Source organism: Carlito syrichta, unplaced genomic scaffold (assembly GCF_000164805.1).
Source record: "Carlito syrichta isolate Samal-C Ts95f unplaced genomic scaffold, Tarsius_syrichta-2.0.1 Scaffold288986, whole genome shotgun sequence".
NCBI classification, from domain to species: Eukaryota; Metazoa; Chordata; class Mammalia; order Primates; family Tarsiidae; genus Carlito; species Carlito syrichta.
In genome coordinates, this window is record NW_007233082.1 from 55,683 (window position 1) to 69,252 (window position 13,570).

Consider the following 13,570-nt stretch of genomic DNA (forward strand, 5'->3'; position numbering starts at 1 on the left):
GTTGAGTCTCTGAATGTGCAGACTTGATCATCCGTGAAACTGTGAGTTAATGTAAACTTGTAAAGAAATAGGATAATAATATCCTTGCCCTGAGGGTACAACACTCAACTCTAGCTTTTTCTCTTTCATCCTTGCTCAGACTACAATCATATTTCTTTGTTAGTATTTCCTCTTTGCATTGTGGTACAATTGACGTTGATAGATAGCATGGAGAAACTGAATTCAAAAAGAAAAAAGAGGAAAAAAAGCTCATGTACTGTTGGCTCAAAAATAATGTGTGTGGAAAGCTCTTTAGCTACTTCCCCCTACCCCCATTCTTTTTTTCCTTGGGCTGCAGCTGCTGACAGCAGGCACAACGGAGCTATAATTTGGCCACATTTGGCTCATGTAAATTGTGATAAACAGTGCGCCCATAATATTTATTTTAAAGATTCATTCAGTGAAGGTAAGTGTTCTTGACTTGTGTATACATGCTAGTAAATGGAATGCTGCAGATGTGAAGACTAGCTCTTAATTTCATGCCACACAATTAATACGGTTGCTTGATATTCTGCTGTTCACAGGTGCAGGGGTGTTGGAACCCTTTGAAGAAGTGTGTAGCTAATAGCCCATCTATAATTCAGAAGAAGAAGTCTTCAATGGAAGACCCCCGGGGGATTAATGGACAGTCTGTAAGTAAACAGAATGTCAGTCCTAACAAAAGAGTTATTACTTTAAAAATCATAATGGCTATTTGTATTGTAACCTGAGTATCTGGAAATTTCTCAAAAGCTTTGTACCAATTTTTAATGATTTTGAAAGTTATGAACTAAGTAGTACTCTATTTCACCAGCCTACCCTAATTTATATCTTTTCTTAGAGGTATCAGTTACCAAAAGTGGAGTCATAGAGGAAAAAACCAACCTTTAGTATTATGTAATTACACCAAAATGTATAACATAATTTTTAGGCTTACATTTTTCTATGCCTTGGGGAAAACATACATTAACTTCACAAAACTTGAAGTTAATGTCTACATTTTGAATTGTTAGATGCATTTGTTTTATGAATATACACATGTGTATGTATCTTTAAAATGTGTGTTTAGTGTAAAAGTTTCACAGTTTGATAAATTCTTGAATGGGCTTTAAATAAAAAGAAACTTGAGCATATTTTGTTTATCCTGTGAGCAGAAGAGAAAGGGTTAAAAATTTTTCTTAGGTTCATATCAGGAAGAAAGCTTCCTTTGGTTCATGAATGAATATTCCCAGTTAGAGGTAATCATATAAATAACATTTGAGTTATTTAGAACTTGAATGATTCAATACGTTTCAATTTTAAGAAAGCATATTTCAGTAAATTAAAGTTATTTCCTTGGAAAGTTTTCATAGCAGTATTTGATGTTCAAAGTATGTGACTTTGCATTTTATGTTCTCTGGCCGGATAGGATGCTTTTAGATCTGTGGTTTCATAGCTCAGTTTAGCTCACAATAGCATCATTACAAATCTGAAGGATGATCTTTAGTAATGCTGTTGTGGTTCCTGTAAATGTGTGTTTTACAAGGCCTATTGGTGTTATGCAATAAGCAGTAACTGCTAATGGATGAGAATTTTAATAACCCATGGTCAAGTGCTTTCAAGGTAGTTTTGAAATCATACTGTATGCAATTACAGAGTGTATTTTATGGATCTTCTAAGTCATCTTGTGAGGTAATTCACACAAAGCACTTCCAGATCACTTTGTGTGGTGTAGCTCTTACCCAAACCAGGAAAAGCAGCCTTAACCCACTTAATTTTTTTGTTTAACTCTTGTGATAGGTCTGTGACATTTGATTTTATTCTATTAAAAATACTTTGCAGAGCATATAAAATAAATGAAGAATAAACTCACTAATAACAAATAGCATACTATTGACTGCCTCCTTTTGTGTAACTTTGTCCCATAGATGGAGGCCGTTGATGAGTGAGCGAATCACCAACAAATTTAATTGTATCTGCAAAGAGTTATTGCCAATATTTCTTTTGATACTTTATATTATGCAGTTTTTATTTTTTATTTTTTGAGCCAAGGTCTTACTCTGTCACACAGGCTGGAATGCCATGATACCATCATGGCTTACTACAACCTCAGCCACCTTTGCCCAGGCGATCCTCCCACCCCAGCCTCCTGAGTAGCTGGGACTACAGTCACACACCACCATGCCCAACTAACTTTTTTATTTTTTGTGAACGACAAGGTTTCGCTATGTTGCCCAAGTTGGTCTTGAGCTCCTGGGCTCAAGCAATCCTCTTGCCTCAGCTTCCCAAAATGCTGTGATTACAGGTGTGATCCACCACACCTGGCCTGCAAATTCTAATTTAAGACTGAAAACAGCCAGTCTCGGTGACTCAGTCTGTAATCCCGAGCTTTGGGAGCCTGAGGTGAGTGGATTGCCTGAGCCTGCGGGTTCGAGACCCGCCTGGGCAGTTTGGCAAGACCTCATCTCTACAATAAATCAAAAAATCAGCTGGGCATTGTAGCACGCGACTGTAATTCCGGCTACTCGGAAGGCTGAGGTGGAAGGATTGCCAGAGCCCAGCAGGTCGAGGCTGCGGTGGCCGGGAGTGGCCAATGCACTCAGTCTGGATGACAGAGTGAGATTCCAACTCAAAAAAAAAAAAAAAAAGGCTGAAAACAAACCTGGATGGACTTAGAATTTATAACACTGAGTGACCTATCACAGAAACAAAGAACTGAGTATCACATGTTCTCACTTATAAGTGGACCTTGAACAATTATCGTAATACTATAAGAAAAGGATTGACAGTAGTGGGAAACTGCCAGGGGAAGGGGTGGCTTACTTCATCAACAAGGGTACATGCATAATGAACATTTGTGTACCTAACCCTGAATCTTTAAAATTAAAAGATAAAATAAATAAAAAATAAAAACAGAAAAAAAAGACTGAAGATATTAACTAAGATTTGAGACTAAAATAACCAATAGGTTAAGCATACAAAGATTAAAGGAATTTATTTTGGCTAGCGTAATAAAAAGACGTGAGCGGGCAATCTAACTGCATATCATTTTTTTCCCTTTATTGTTGCATGACGGTGAAACAGTTTTGTTCTTGAAAGGTATTTGGCTATCTCAGAGGTACAAAATAAGGGAGGAATATTTCTCAAGGGCAAACACTGTGTGGCATTGATTGGAGAAGCCATGTCCTGGCAATTTGGCGGCTGCCTGCTCGACCACGAGGGGCACAGTCTCTTCAGAGGCTCCTTTGTGAGGCTTTGGGTGGGCTCCTCGGCTCACTTCCTTCAGCTCTCAGGTTTCCCTTTCCCTTAGGAAGGTGGGGAAAGAGGCTGCAGATGGAAAGAGGACCTAGGACATAGCTGAAAACATTAAGGTAGCTCAGGAAAATGAAGACCTGAAAGGAGTCCTGGACCAGCTCCCAAAACGCTCTCACTTCCAAACATGATTGAACTTCCCCTTGTTCATCACGTTCAACTTTCTAAAGTTTAGTTCACAAAAAATTTCAACCATATTCAGAGTAAATACAAGAGAAGCTGGTACCTTCATATTCCCCTGTACCTGCTTCAACAGTCAACAGCAGCCTGTCATTCTCATTTCATTCTCACCACCCACTCTCCTTACCGTCACTGAAAGAGTACTGTATTTTTTACAGTATTTTTAAGATAGAATTTTCATGCATTCAAAGGCACAAATCTCAACTGACCAGTTTTAACAAATGGATACAGTCATGTAACCTTTACCCTGTCATAAAAGAGAGCATTCCCATCTCCCCTGACAGTCCTCTTGTATCCCTTCTCACTCACGACACCCCCAGTCCCCACCCCCTCTCCCCAGAGGCAGCCACTGTTTCAATTGTTTCCACCTTTGGTCAGTTACACCAGTTCTAAAAGTTAATGTAAATAGAATCCTCATAAAATATGTTCTCTTTTTTTTCTGGCTTCTTTCATTTAGTATTATGTCTGTAAGACTAATCAATGTTGTATGTATCAGTAGGTTGTTCTTTTTTATTGTTGAGTTGCATCCATCATATACATTCTTTTTAAAAAAAATATTAAATATGTTCCAAGAATTTCTCTGGGAACGTTGATTTTTGCATCTGTAAACTGAGAGGAGTGAGATTCACATAACCTGATATCCTTTCTAGTTTTATTTTATAGTTCTTACTTTCTTCCACTGTATAGCCCTTTGCTCACAGAAATATAAGTGCTAATAGCTCTTTCTGGATTAGGCCTCTTCTAGTATGACTTAACTAATTGTCCTCTTAAGCACATTCCTGATAGTAGTAGGACTTTTGGTTTTGTCTTCAGAAAGATGGTTAAGAAAAACATCTTTAAAAAAAAAAAGAAAAACATCTTTGTCTACAACACCAGTTTATGAAACTTATTTGTAACTCTCAGCAGTGTAATTATTAGTATAATGTTATGAGTCTTCATTGTAAACACTGATTCTTTCTCAAGTCTCGATAGTTCTTTCTCTACTTTGTAGATAAAGATGTGGCAAGATGGGAGATGAAGCAGCAATGACTCTTCGTTTCTTCCTTTGAACCCAGAGCTCTGGGCTGAGCAGAAAGCTAACAAGAGTGCTATCAGTGTTGCTTTAGCCGCAGGACAGCTGGTGAGCTAAGAGGATGTCGCTCTGTAGGAGTGGCTTAAAGGAGCTTCTCTGTCATTTCATTTCAGTGGGCATTGGGGTAGCAGTATGAGGAAGCCCTTAAACAAGGGCACATCTCATAATCTTGATGCCACCACTGTGCATTGTGAGATTTAACACTGAGATTTTTGAGGTGGCTCATAACACTTGAGGGAAGGAAAGTAGCTAATTATGTAACATTGAAAAGTACAGTATTCCTATAATGTTGCTTTTTGACCCTAACAGAGTTTTGGAAATGTGTCTGTCATGTGATGAGGGACCATAGACAGAAGTTAAGCAGCTTCTCATTTTGATCTTGTGTAAACACAGCAATGAACAAAAATACTCAATTAGAAATTTTACATTTCTTGTTCTGTAATGTCCTGTTTATGTGTCTCCCACATCTAGGAAGAGGCAGTAACTCATGCAATTTTTGTAAGCTCTGTTCTTCTCATGAGGACATCATGGAGAGGAAGACTTTTCTTCGGCTTTACATTATTCCATGATTTTGGTTACTCCCTTACTTGTCTGTCAGGTGGTCCCATTTGGATGAGCACAGCCCCACTTTCAGCAGTGCCATAGCAGCAGGACCACTGATATCTTGGTGGTTGTCCCAATCTGAGGTAAACACGGACATCCAACAGCAGAGCTGTGGCTGCATCTTTCAATTTCTCTATGAGGATTTCTAGAAAGATATCACATCAAGACTCTTCAAAGCATCTGCTAATTCTTTGAAAAAAACAGTGAATTAAAAAACAAATCACTATATATTCCTTATGAATCTGTAAGGCCTGCAGTTAAAAACCCACTACTCAATAACCCACACTTTGTGTCTGAATCAGATAGACAGCATGGCATTTTGAAAACTCTATTTTAGATATGGAGTCAAAAGACTGGTATTGCCATTTATTAGTTGAATGACCTGGTGTAGATTTCCAAGCTTCAGTCTCTTCTGTTATAAAATAGAGATGATAATATTTGCCTTCTCTTATTTAAAATCATGATTTTGTAGGTCAAGTGGGATAATGTATTTAAAAGTTCTTTGAAAACTGAAAAGTACAATATAACTCTAATGTGCTTTTTATCGGAAACATCTCTAGAAAAAATGTGGTCATGAATAAAAATTATCTGACTACCTTGCAAGTCTACAATAACATTTTTAAGATGCCTGGGTGTGGTGGCTCACACCTGCAATCCCAGCACGTTGGGAGGCCAAGGTGAGAGGGATTCGAGACCAGCAACTTGGCAAGACTTCAACTCTATAATAAATCAAAAAATTACCTGGGCATGTTGGCACATGTCTGTAGTTCCAGCAGCTTGGAAGGTTGAGGCAGAAGAACTACCTGAGCTCAGCAGGTCGAGGCTGCGGTAGCCATATCATGCCACTGCACTCCAGCCTGGGTGTCCAGAGTAAGACTCTAACTAAAAAAAAAAAAAAAAAAAAAAAAAAGCAGCCATCATGTCTGTGCTAGGTAATATGAATACCAATACTATATATGGTGTTTGGTCATGATGTTATCAGTTGGTATGGTGAAAGGTGGAATTGGGTTTCCCCAGACTCTAAAAGGAACATTTTATTATAAATGGTAGGTGGTTAATTGACTTTTATTTTTAAAATTTCAAATGATGATGATCTAGATCTGGAATAATTACACTTTAGGGCTCCACTGTATAACTATACCTCTGGAGTCACCTTTAAATTATGGTCAATTTGAAATGTTTTTGCTGAGATCTGGGATTTGCAAGAAAACCAATTGAAAAAACTTATTCCTATGCTTGGAGATTCTAGAAGCAAAAGGTGACTTTTAACCAAAACAGAAACATTCAATATTTATTTTATTAATAGAATTAAGTACACTCTTTAGCAAAAGTTACTGAAAGTAGTCATATAAGCAAAATATACATGTAAAGTCAAATTAACTGAGAAATTACAAATTAAATCAGGGCTACATTTACTTGGCTTCATTATGAGTGACAAATTTTATATGAGAAAAATTTGTATGTAACTAATATTTAAAATAATAGAATTCAGGGATTTGTAATTAAAAAAACAAAACAAAACAGGAGCGTTATACTGGAAACCTGTATTTGTTTCTTTTTTTTTTTTTTTTTTCATTAATCAGTATTTTTTATTATGGTTTTGTGGGGTACAGTTAAGGGTAGGTTACAATGACGTTTCATTCAGGCACCCTGTAGATAAGAAGTGTTTTCCCATCCCCCAACAGATATTTGCTACTGTTAATCCCATCCCCCTCCCCCCCATAGTTTCCCAGTACCATCCGTCATTTTCTCATAGTATTGCATTGGATGTTCAAGGTCCATTATATGAGTGAGAACATGTGATATTCGGATTTTTGTTTTTGTGAGAGGTCACTCAGTATTATAGACTCTAGTTCCATCCAGGTTGCAGCGAAATTCATGATTTTGTTCTTTTTTATGGCTGCGTAGTATTCCATCGTGTATATGTACCACATTTTTTTAATCCAGTCCTCTTTTGATGGGCAGCATGGTTGTTTCCAGGTTCTTGCTATTGTGCACAATGCTGCGATAAACATACGTGTGCAGGTATCTTTTTTATAGAGTGATTTGTGTTCTTCAGGGTATATTCCCAGTAGGGGGATTGCAGGGTCATATGGAAGGTCAATTTTTAGAGCTTTTATAACAAAGTACCACAAGCTAGGTGGCTTAAAACAACAGAAGTTTATTGTTTCGCAGTTCTGGAGGCCAAAAGTCCAAAATTAAGATGTTAGCAGGGCCATGCTTGCTCTGAAACCTGGAGGGGAAATCCTTCCCTGCTTCCTCCTAACCTCTGGTGGTTTGCTAGCAGTCCCGGCTTCCCTCCGTTTATAGTCACAGCACTTCAATCTCTGCCTACATTGTTATGAGACCTTCACCTCTCTTATGTCTGTCTCTTTTCCTCTTCTTATAAAGACACTTGTCTTCTTGGATTAGGATCCATCCTAATGACCCCACCTTAACTTGATTACATCTGCAAAGACCCTATTTCCAAATAAGGTCACATTCATAGATACTGGGGATTAAGACTTCAACATATCTTTTTTTGGAGGGATACAATTCAACCCATAACAAAGACTAATAAAAGTATGGAATCTAAAACCTTACCTATTTGCTTGCCTATCCCACTCCCATCTCAGCCCCTTGAAAAACTGTAGTTTATGTGGTTCGAAGTGGTGGAACTTACCATGAGCTGGTCTAAGCAAAAAAAAAAAAAAAAAAAAAAAAAAAAGTAAAGTCTTAAGAAAAAAGGCATCTGGAGAATTGAGATAGCTTTCTTTTTCACTGCATATTTTCTTCAGTCCTTTTTTTTTTTTTTGTATAGACTGGCTTTCTCTGCTCCTCTTGCACAACGATGACTGACCACCAGGATTTAAACATTACACAAGCAGAAAGAAAGGCTCTGTCTAGTCCTGCATGGGTCACAATTCTGCAGCTGACAGAGTAGGGAGCTGTAGTTAAAAAATGGGTCAGATTACCAAACAGTTGCCTAGTATAAACCTTCAAGAAACCCCCAGGCCGTGATCATTGAAGCACTAGTTTGAAACCAGAGTTCTAGTCCTGCCTTTTTTTTTTTTTTTTTTGAGTTGGAGTCTTACTCCGTTGCCCAGGCTAGAGCGCAGTGGCATGCTTTCAGTCATCCCAGCGTCATCCTGTTGGGCTCCAATGATACTTCTGCCTCAGCCTTCCAAGTAGTTGGAACTACAGGTGAGTGCTACCATGCCTGGCTAATGTTTTGTTGTTTTTGTTTGTTTGTTTTGGGTAGAGACAAGGTCTCACCAAGTTACCTAGGCTGGTCTTGAAACCACGGGCTCAGGCAGTCCACCCACCTTGGCCTCCCAAAGTTCTGGGATTGCAGGCTGAGCCACTGAGCCTGGTGTTTTGTTTTGTTTGTTTTGTTTTGTTTTTTGAATCCGATTCTATCTCTGTCACCCAGGTTGAAGTGCAGTAGCACACTGCTCGTGGACACCACAGCCTCGACCTGCTGGGCTCAGGCAATCCTTTCGCCTCAGTCTTCCAGGTAACTGGAACCACAGGTACACACCACCAAGCCTGGTTAATTTTTTTATTTATTGAAGAGACGAGGTCTCACCATGTTGCTCAGGCTTGTCCAGAACTTCTGAGTTCAGGCAATCCTCTCACTTTAGCCTTCCAAAGTTCTACGATTACAGTCTTCGGCCACTGCGCCCGGCCATCACCTGCATTCCGATCATCTTGATGGAACTATCTAACAATGAATTTATGTAGTTATTTTCTAATACTTAAGGGTCCTTTTCATGACTATCTGTTATAAGCTGTATTCCTATTATACTAATTTTTCTTCTCTCCCTCCATCTGCCTGATAGCAGTGATGGTTTATATTTTCAGCACTAAGCAACAAGGCCTAGAGTTGGGGTAGTCTGTTTGGTTGTGTTGAGTTCATAGCAAATAGATAGTAACTTGAACTTGGAAAGAGAGATAGGTATAATGAAAAGAACCCTGACTTGGAATCAGAATACCTGATTTTGAGTCACAGTTTGTTAACTAAGGGTTTTCTCAGTAAGTGACTTCAGGAAAGTTATTTCAATTTCTGAGAGTCAATTTCATTTTTACAGATAGACATAATAGATCTATATTGCTGGGTCCCTATAATGAAGAAAATAAGATTTTTTAAAAGTTCCAAAGCACTTTGTAAACTATGAGGCAATATACACAGCTACTAGTGCCAAACCCAGCAGGTTATCTTTTTGTATAGAACTGGATATTTCAATTCAGACATATCTGCTTCGGTCTTTGCTCTGTATTTGGGCAAGTTTTCTTGCCCTCTCTATGTTTTTTCTCATTTGTATAGTGGAGATAATAATATCTCTCTTATGTGATTAGAAATAATCTGTGATTGGCCAGACGTCGGTGGCTCAGCCTGTAATCCCAGCACTTTAGGAGACCGAGGCAAGTGGATTGCCTAAGCCTGCAGGTTCGAGACCAGCCCCGGCAACTTGGTGAGACCTCATCTCTACAATAAACCAAAAATTAGCCGGGCATGGTAGCGTGTGCCTGTAGTTGCAGTTACTTGGAAGGCTGAGGCAGAAGGATTGCCAGAGCCCAGCAAGTTGACACTGGGGTGGCCGTGAGGGTGCAACTGCAATCCAACCTGGGCAATTGAGTGAGACTCCAACTAAAAATAAAAGAAAGAAAGAAAAAGAAAGAAAGAAGGAAGGAAGGAAGGAGAGAGAGAGAGAGAGAAGAAAGAAAGAAAGAAAGAAAGAAAGAAAGAAAGAAAGAAAGAAAGAAAGAAAGAAAGAAAGTAAGAAAGAAAGAAAGAAAGAAAAAAAGAAAACCTGTGATAGACGTATAGTGAATAAGAGCACAGGTTCTGGAGTGCAACTTCTTAGGTTCAAATTGAAGTTGTGATACGCTAGCTGCACAACCCTGGGCAACTCTGTGCACCTCCCCAGGGTAATTTCCTTGTCTACAAATAGGGATGATGCTGACTTACATCACAGGTGACTGTGAAGATTGAATGAGGTTACATTTGATAGTGAATGCTCAGTGTTTGCCATTATTGCTTATATTGTCTCAAGCATGCTAGGTACACACACAGGAAGTACTTAAAAAACACTAGCTGTTATCTAATTAAAATGTATTTGATGGGGGGTATAAGATACCATCTCTTAATTTAGATGTACTGGACACACACCCACAAGATTAAGATGAGGTTATGACTTAGGATGTCAGATCATACTGAAAGGAATTAGGCAAAATTTTTCATTTCAACAGGCAAGGTTGTCTTGGGGACATTAAAAGAGTCCAGGTTGGAATGTGATCTGAGAGTTTAGAAGAGACTGGATGTCAAAGTTCAAATTGGGCACCAGGTTGTATTAGCAGTTGGGTATTTTAGGTAAAAAATAAAACCTTGACAGGAAAATTACTCCAGAGTCAGGACAGTGACATGTTTATATTTCCAGGGCCAAACACAATGTCAAGCCCTCTGCATGTACTCAGCAAACGTTTGTTTATCTGAACTGGTCAACATTTTATGTTCTGGTGTAGCTCACTTGGTCTATATGTACCAAGCAGATGGAGTGTGACAAAGATGAAAATCGGTTGTGACTGACGCAGAAAAGAAATGAAAGAAGAGTCCTAACCATTGAGGCTCCCTGCCCCTGAAGTGTCTCTTACCCGGCACTGTCAATATGCAGGGGTCTAAAAACTCAAAGAACTGTGAACCAGTGTAAATGAGCAGTTAGCAATGATTGTATGTGATCTCTCTTTCTGAGTAAAAGGCAAGGATTTTTGGAGTTTGTTTGGGGGAGGATGGTGTTAGAGACAGCAGCTTAAATACTTAGAAGAACAAAGAAATCCTCCCCTGCCACAACTCTGTTAGAGACTATGGTAATCACCAGAAGTGTAAACTACAATAAGAAAGCCATTTAGACATAGCAATAATATAACAAACTTTTTCTGTAGAGGACTAGTAGGAAATACTATAGGCTTAGAAAGCCATAAGGTCTCTTTCACATGTATTCAACTCTATAGTTTTAGCATGAAAGTTGTCTCAACATATGAAACAGAGTCCCAGGATGATGTTAATGCATGTAGATAAAATGAAAATCCATGCATTGTTCTCTTGTTAGCACAGTTAGTCCTTCATATTTGCAGATGGTTGAGTCTGTGGATATGGAACCCACAAATACAGAGAGCTGACCTAAGGGATCTGAGCATCCAAGGATTTTGGCACCTGCAGAAGTCCTGGAACCAGTCCCTCCAGATACACAGGGATAACAACCCCTGCAGGTGAGGTGAAGCTACAATTGAACTCCCCTGCTTTCAAGTTTTCTCATTTTGCTCCTATCAGGCTAGCCCTTGCATCTTGAATCTTGACTTGTTTCCTCTCTGTATGTCTCATTTTCTTCATTTATAACATGGAGAATTTGGGAAAAGTCTCTTCTACTTCTAACACAGTGTGATTCTGTTGATATTTATATTATTCTGGATAATTGGAGAAAGTTTGTCACAAAATAAATGTGTGGTGGTCACTAAGAGATGGGCAGGAGGACATCAAAGAAGTCTAGCACCTGGCCGGGCATGGTGGCTCACGCCTATAATCCCAGCACTTTGGGAGGTCGAGGTGAGAGGACTGCCTGAGCGCATGGGTTCAAGACCAGCTGGGGCAACTTGGCAAGACCTCATCTCTACAATAAGTCAAATAAGTTAGCTGGGCATAGTGGTGCATAACTGTAGTTCCAGCTACTTGGAAGGCTGAGGTGGAAGGATCGCCTGAGCCCAGCAGGTTGTGGCTGCGGTGGCCGTGAACAGTGTGCCACTGCACTCCAGCCTGGGTGACAGAGTGAGATTCCAACTCAAAAAAAGAGAAAAGTTCAGCACCTGTGTGAACTCAAGTGCTCAGTTTGACGATCCAATTCTCTTTTTCCAGGATTGCATCTGAACCCCAGTGTGATACATCTCTCAATTTTTAAATTCTGCTTATCTTTTTTTTTCAAATTCTTCATTCTTCAATGAATATTACTATTTGTAGAGTTCATAGTATATCTTTATATTGGCACTAATATTGGATAGAATTCTTAGGTGCCCACATTTCTGTACAACTATAATTTTATTTATATACAATATCATGCACAATGTTCCTATGATAAATTTTAAAACCCACCAAGAATATCAATAAAGAAGCATGTTTACATTTTGTATCCTATTCTCAGAAAGTGTTTGTGATAATTTTAAAATATGTTCACAAATTCTTTAATATGCCTCCCTTTAAGAGATGGAGCTTCTTCATATAGAATGGTATAATGGACAGTGGTGACTCAGAAAGAGAAGGGTGGGAAGGAGGGGAGAGATGAAAAATCACCTATCAGGTATAAAGTGCACTACTAATGGGAGTGAGGGGTATACTTAAAGCCCAGAGTTTTTCACCACTATACAATGCATACATGTAACCAAAAATCACTTGTACCCATTAAAGCTATTGAAATGAAACCAAACAAACAAATAAATAAATGTAGGAAAGAGATGGATCCTCTTGGTGAAGCCCTGCCCTGGAGTTTGGTCTGGCCTTCATGACTTACTTCCAATAGGCAGATAAAAGAGTAGATGTGAGGACATCCCACTGTGGTTACTAGGTCACAAAAGCCCCTGTGCCTTCCTCTCTGCTGTTTGTTAGATTACTCACTTTGGGGCAAACCAGTCATCACCATATTGAGAAGACACTCAGGCAGCCCTGTGGAGAAGGCCATGTGGCCAGGAACTGAAGTCTTGTACGACAAGCGGGTGAGAGAGCCATCTTGCAAGTATATTTTCCAGCCCCAGTTGAGGCTTCCAGAGACTACAGCCCCAGCGAACAGCTTAGGTGTACTGCCTAAGCCAATACCACCCAGCTCAACTGCTTCCAGATTTCTGAACCTTAAAAATTGTGTGAGATGGCCGGACTCAGTGGCTCAGTCTGTAATCCCAGCACTTTGGGTGGCCAAGGAGAGTGGATTGCCTGAGCCTGAGGGTTCAAGACCAGCCCGGGCACATTGGCGAGACCTCATGTCTACAATAAATAAAAAAATTAGCCAAGTGTGGTGGCACACACCTGTAGTTACAGGTGCTTGGAAGGCTGAGGTGGAAGGATCACCTGAACCCAGCAGGATGACCCTGTAGTGGCCATGAGTGTGCCACTGCACTCCAGCCTGGATGATGGAGTGAGACTCCAACTCAAAAAAAAAAAAAAAAATTGTGTGATAAAAGAAGTTTGTTACACAGCAATTGATAGTTAATGCAGTGATCCTATCAAGTGATTTTTTCATTAAAATTAAACTACTCAGTATTTTTTAACAGAAGTGAAGTTTAATCATTAATATAATTAATTATATAATAAATATTATGCTATACATAACTAATTATATAAATATATAATTATATAGGGATATATAATTATGTAATTCACATTAA

General features: G+C 39.1%; 1 protein-coding gene across 1 annotated transcript in view; it reads left to right on the forward strand.

Annotated features, from left to right (window-relative positions):
- The first annotated feature begins 566 nt into the window (after nucleotides 1–566).
- Nucleotides 567–13,570, forward strand: part of EYA1 (EYA transcriptional coactivator and phosphatase 1) — a 333,490-nt gene continuing 320,486 nt past the window's right edge. Inside the window, exon 1 of the mRNA XM_021710442.1 lies at nucleotides 567–671. Within this exon, the coding sequence (XP_021566117.1) occupies nucleotides 639–671 (33 nt within the window). The 5' untranslated portion in view covers nucleotides 567–638. The remainder of the gene's footprint in view (nucleotides 672–13,570) is intronic.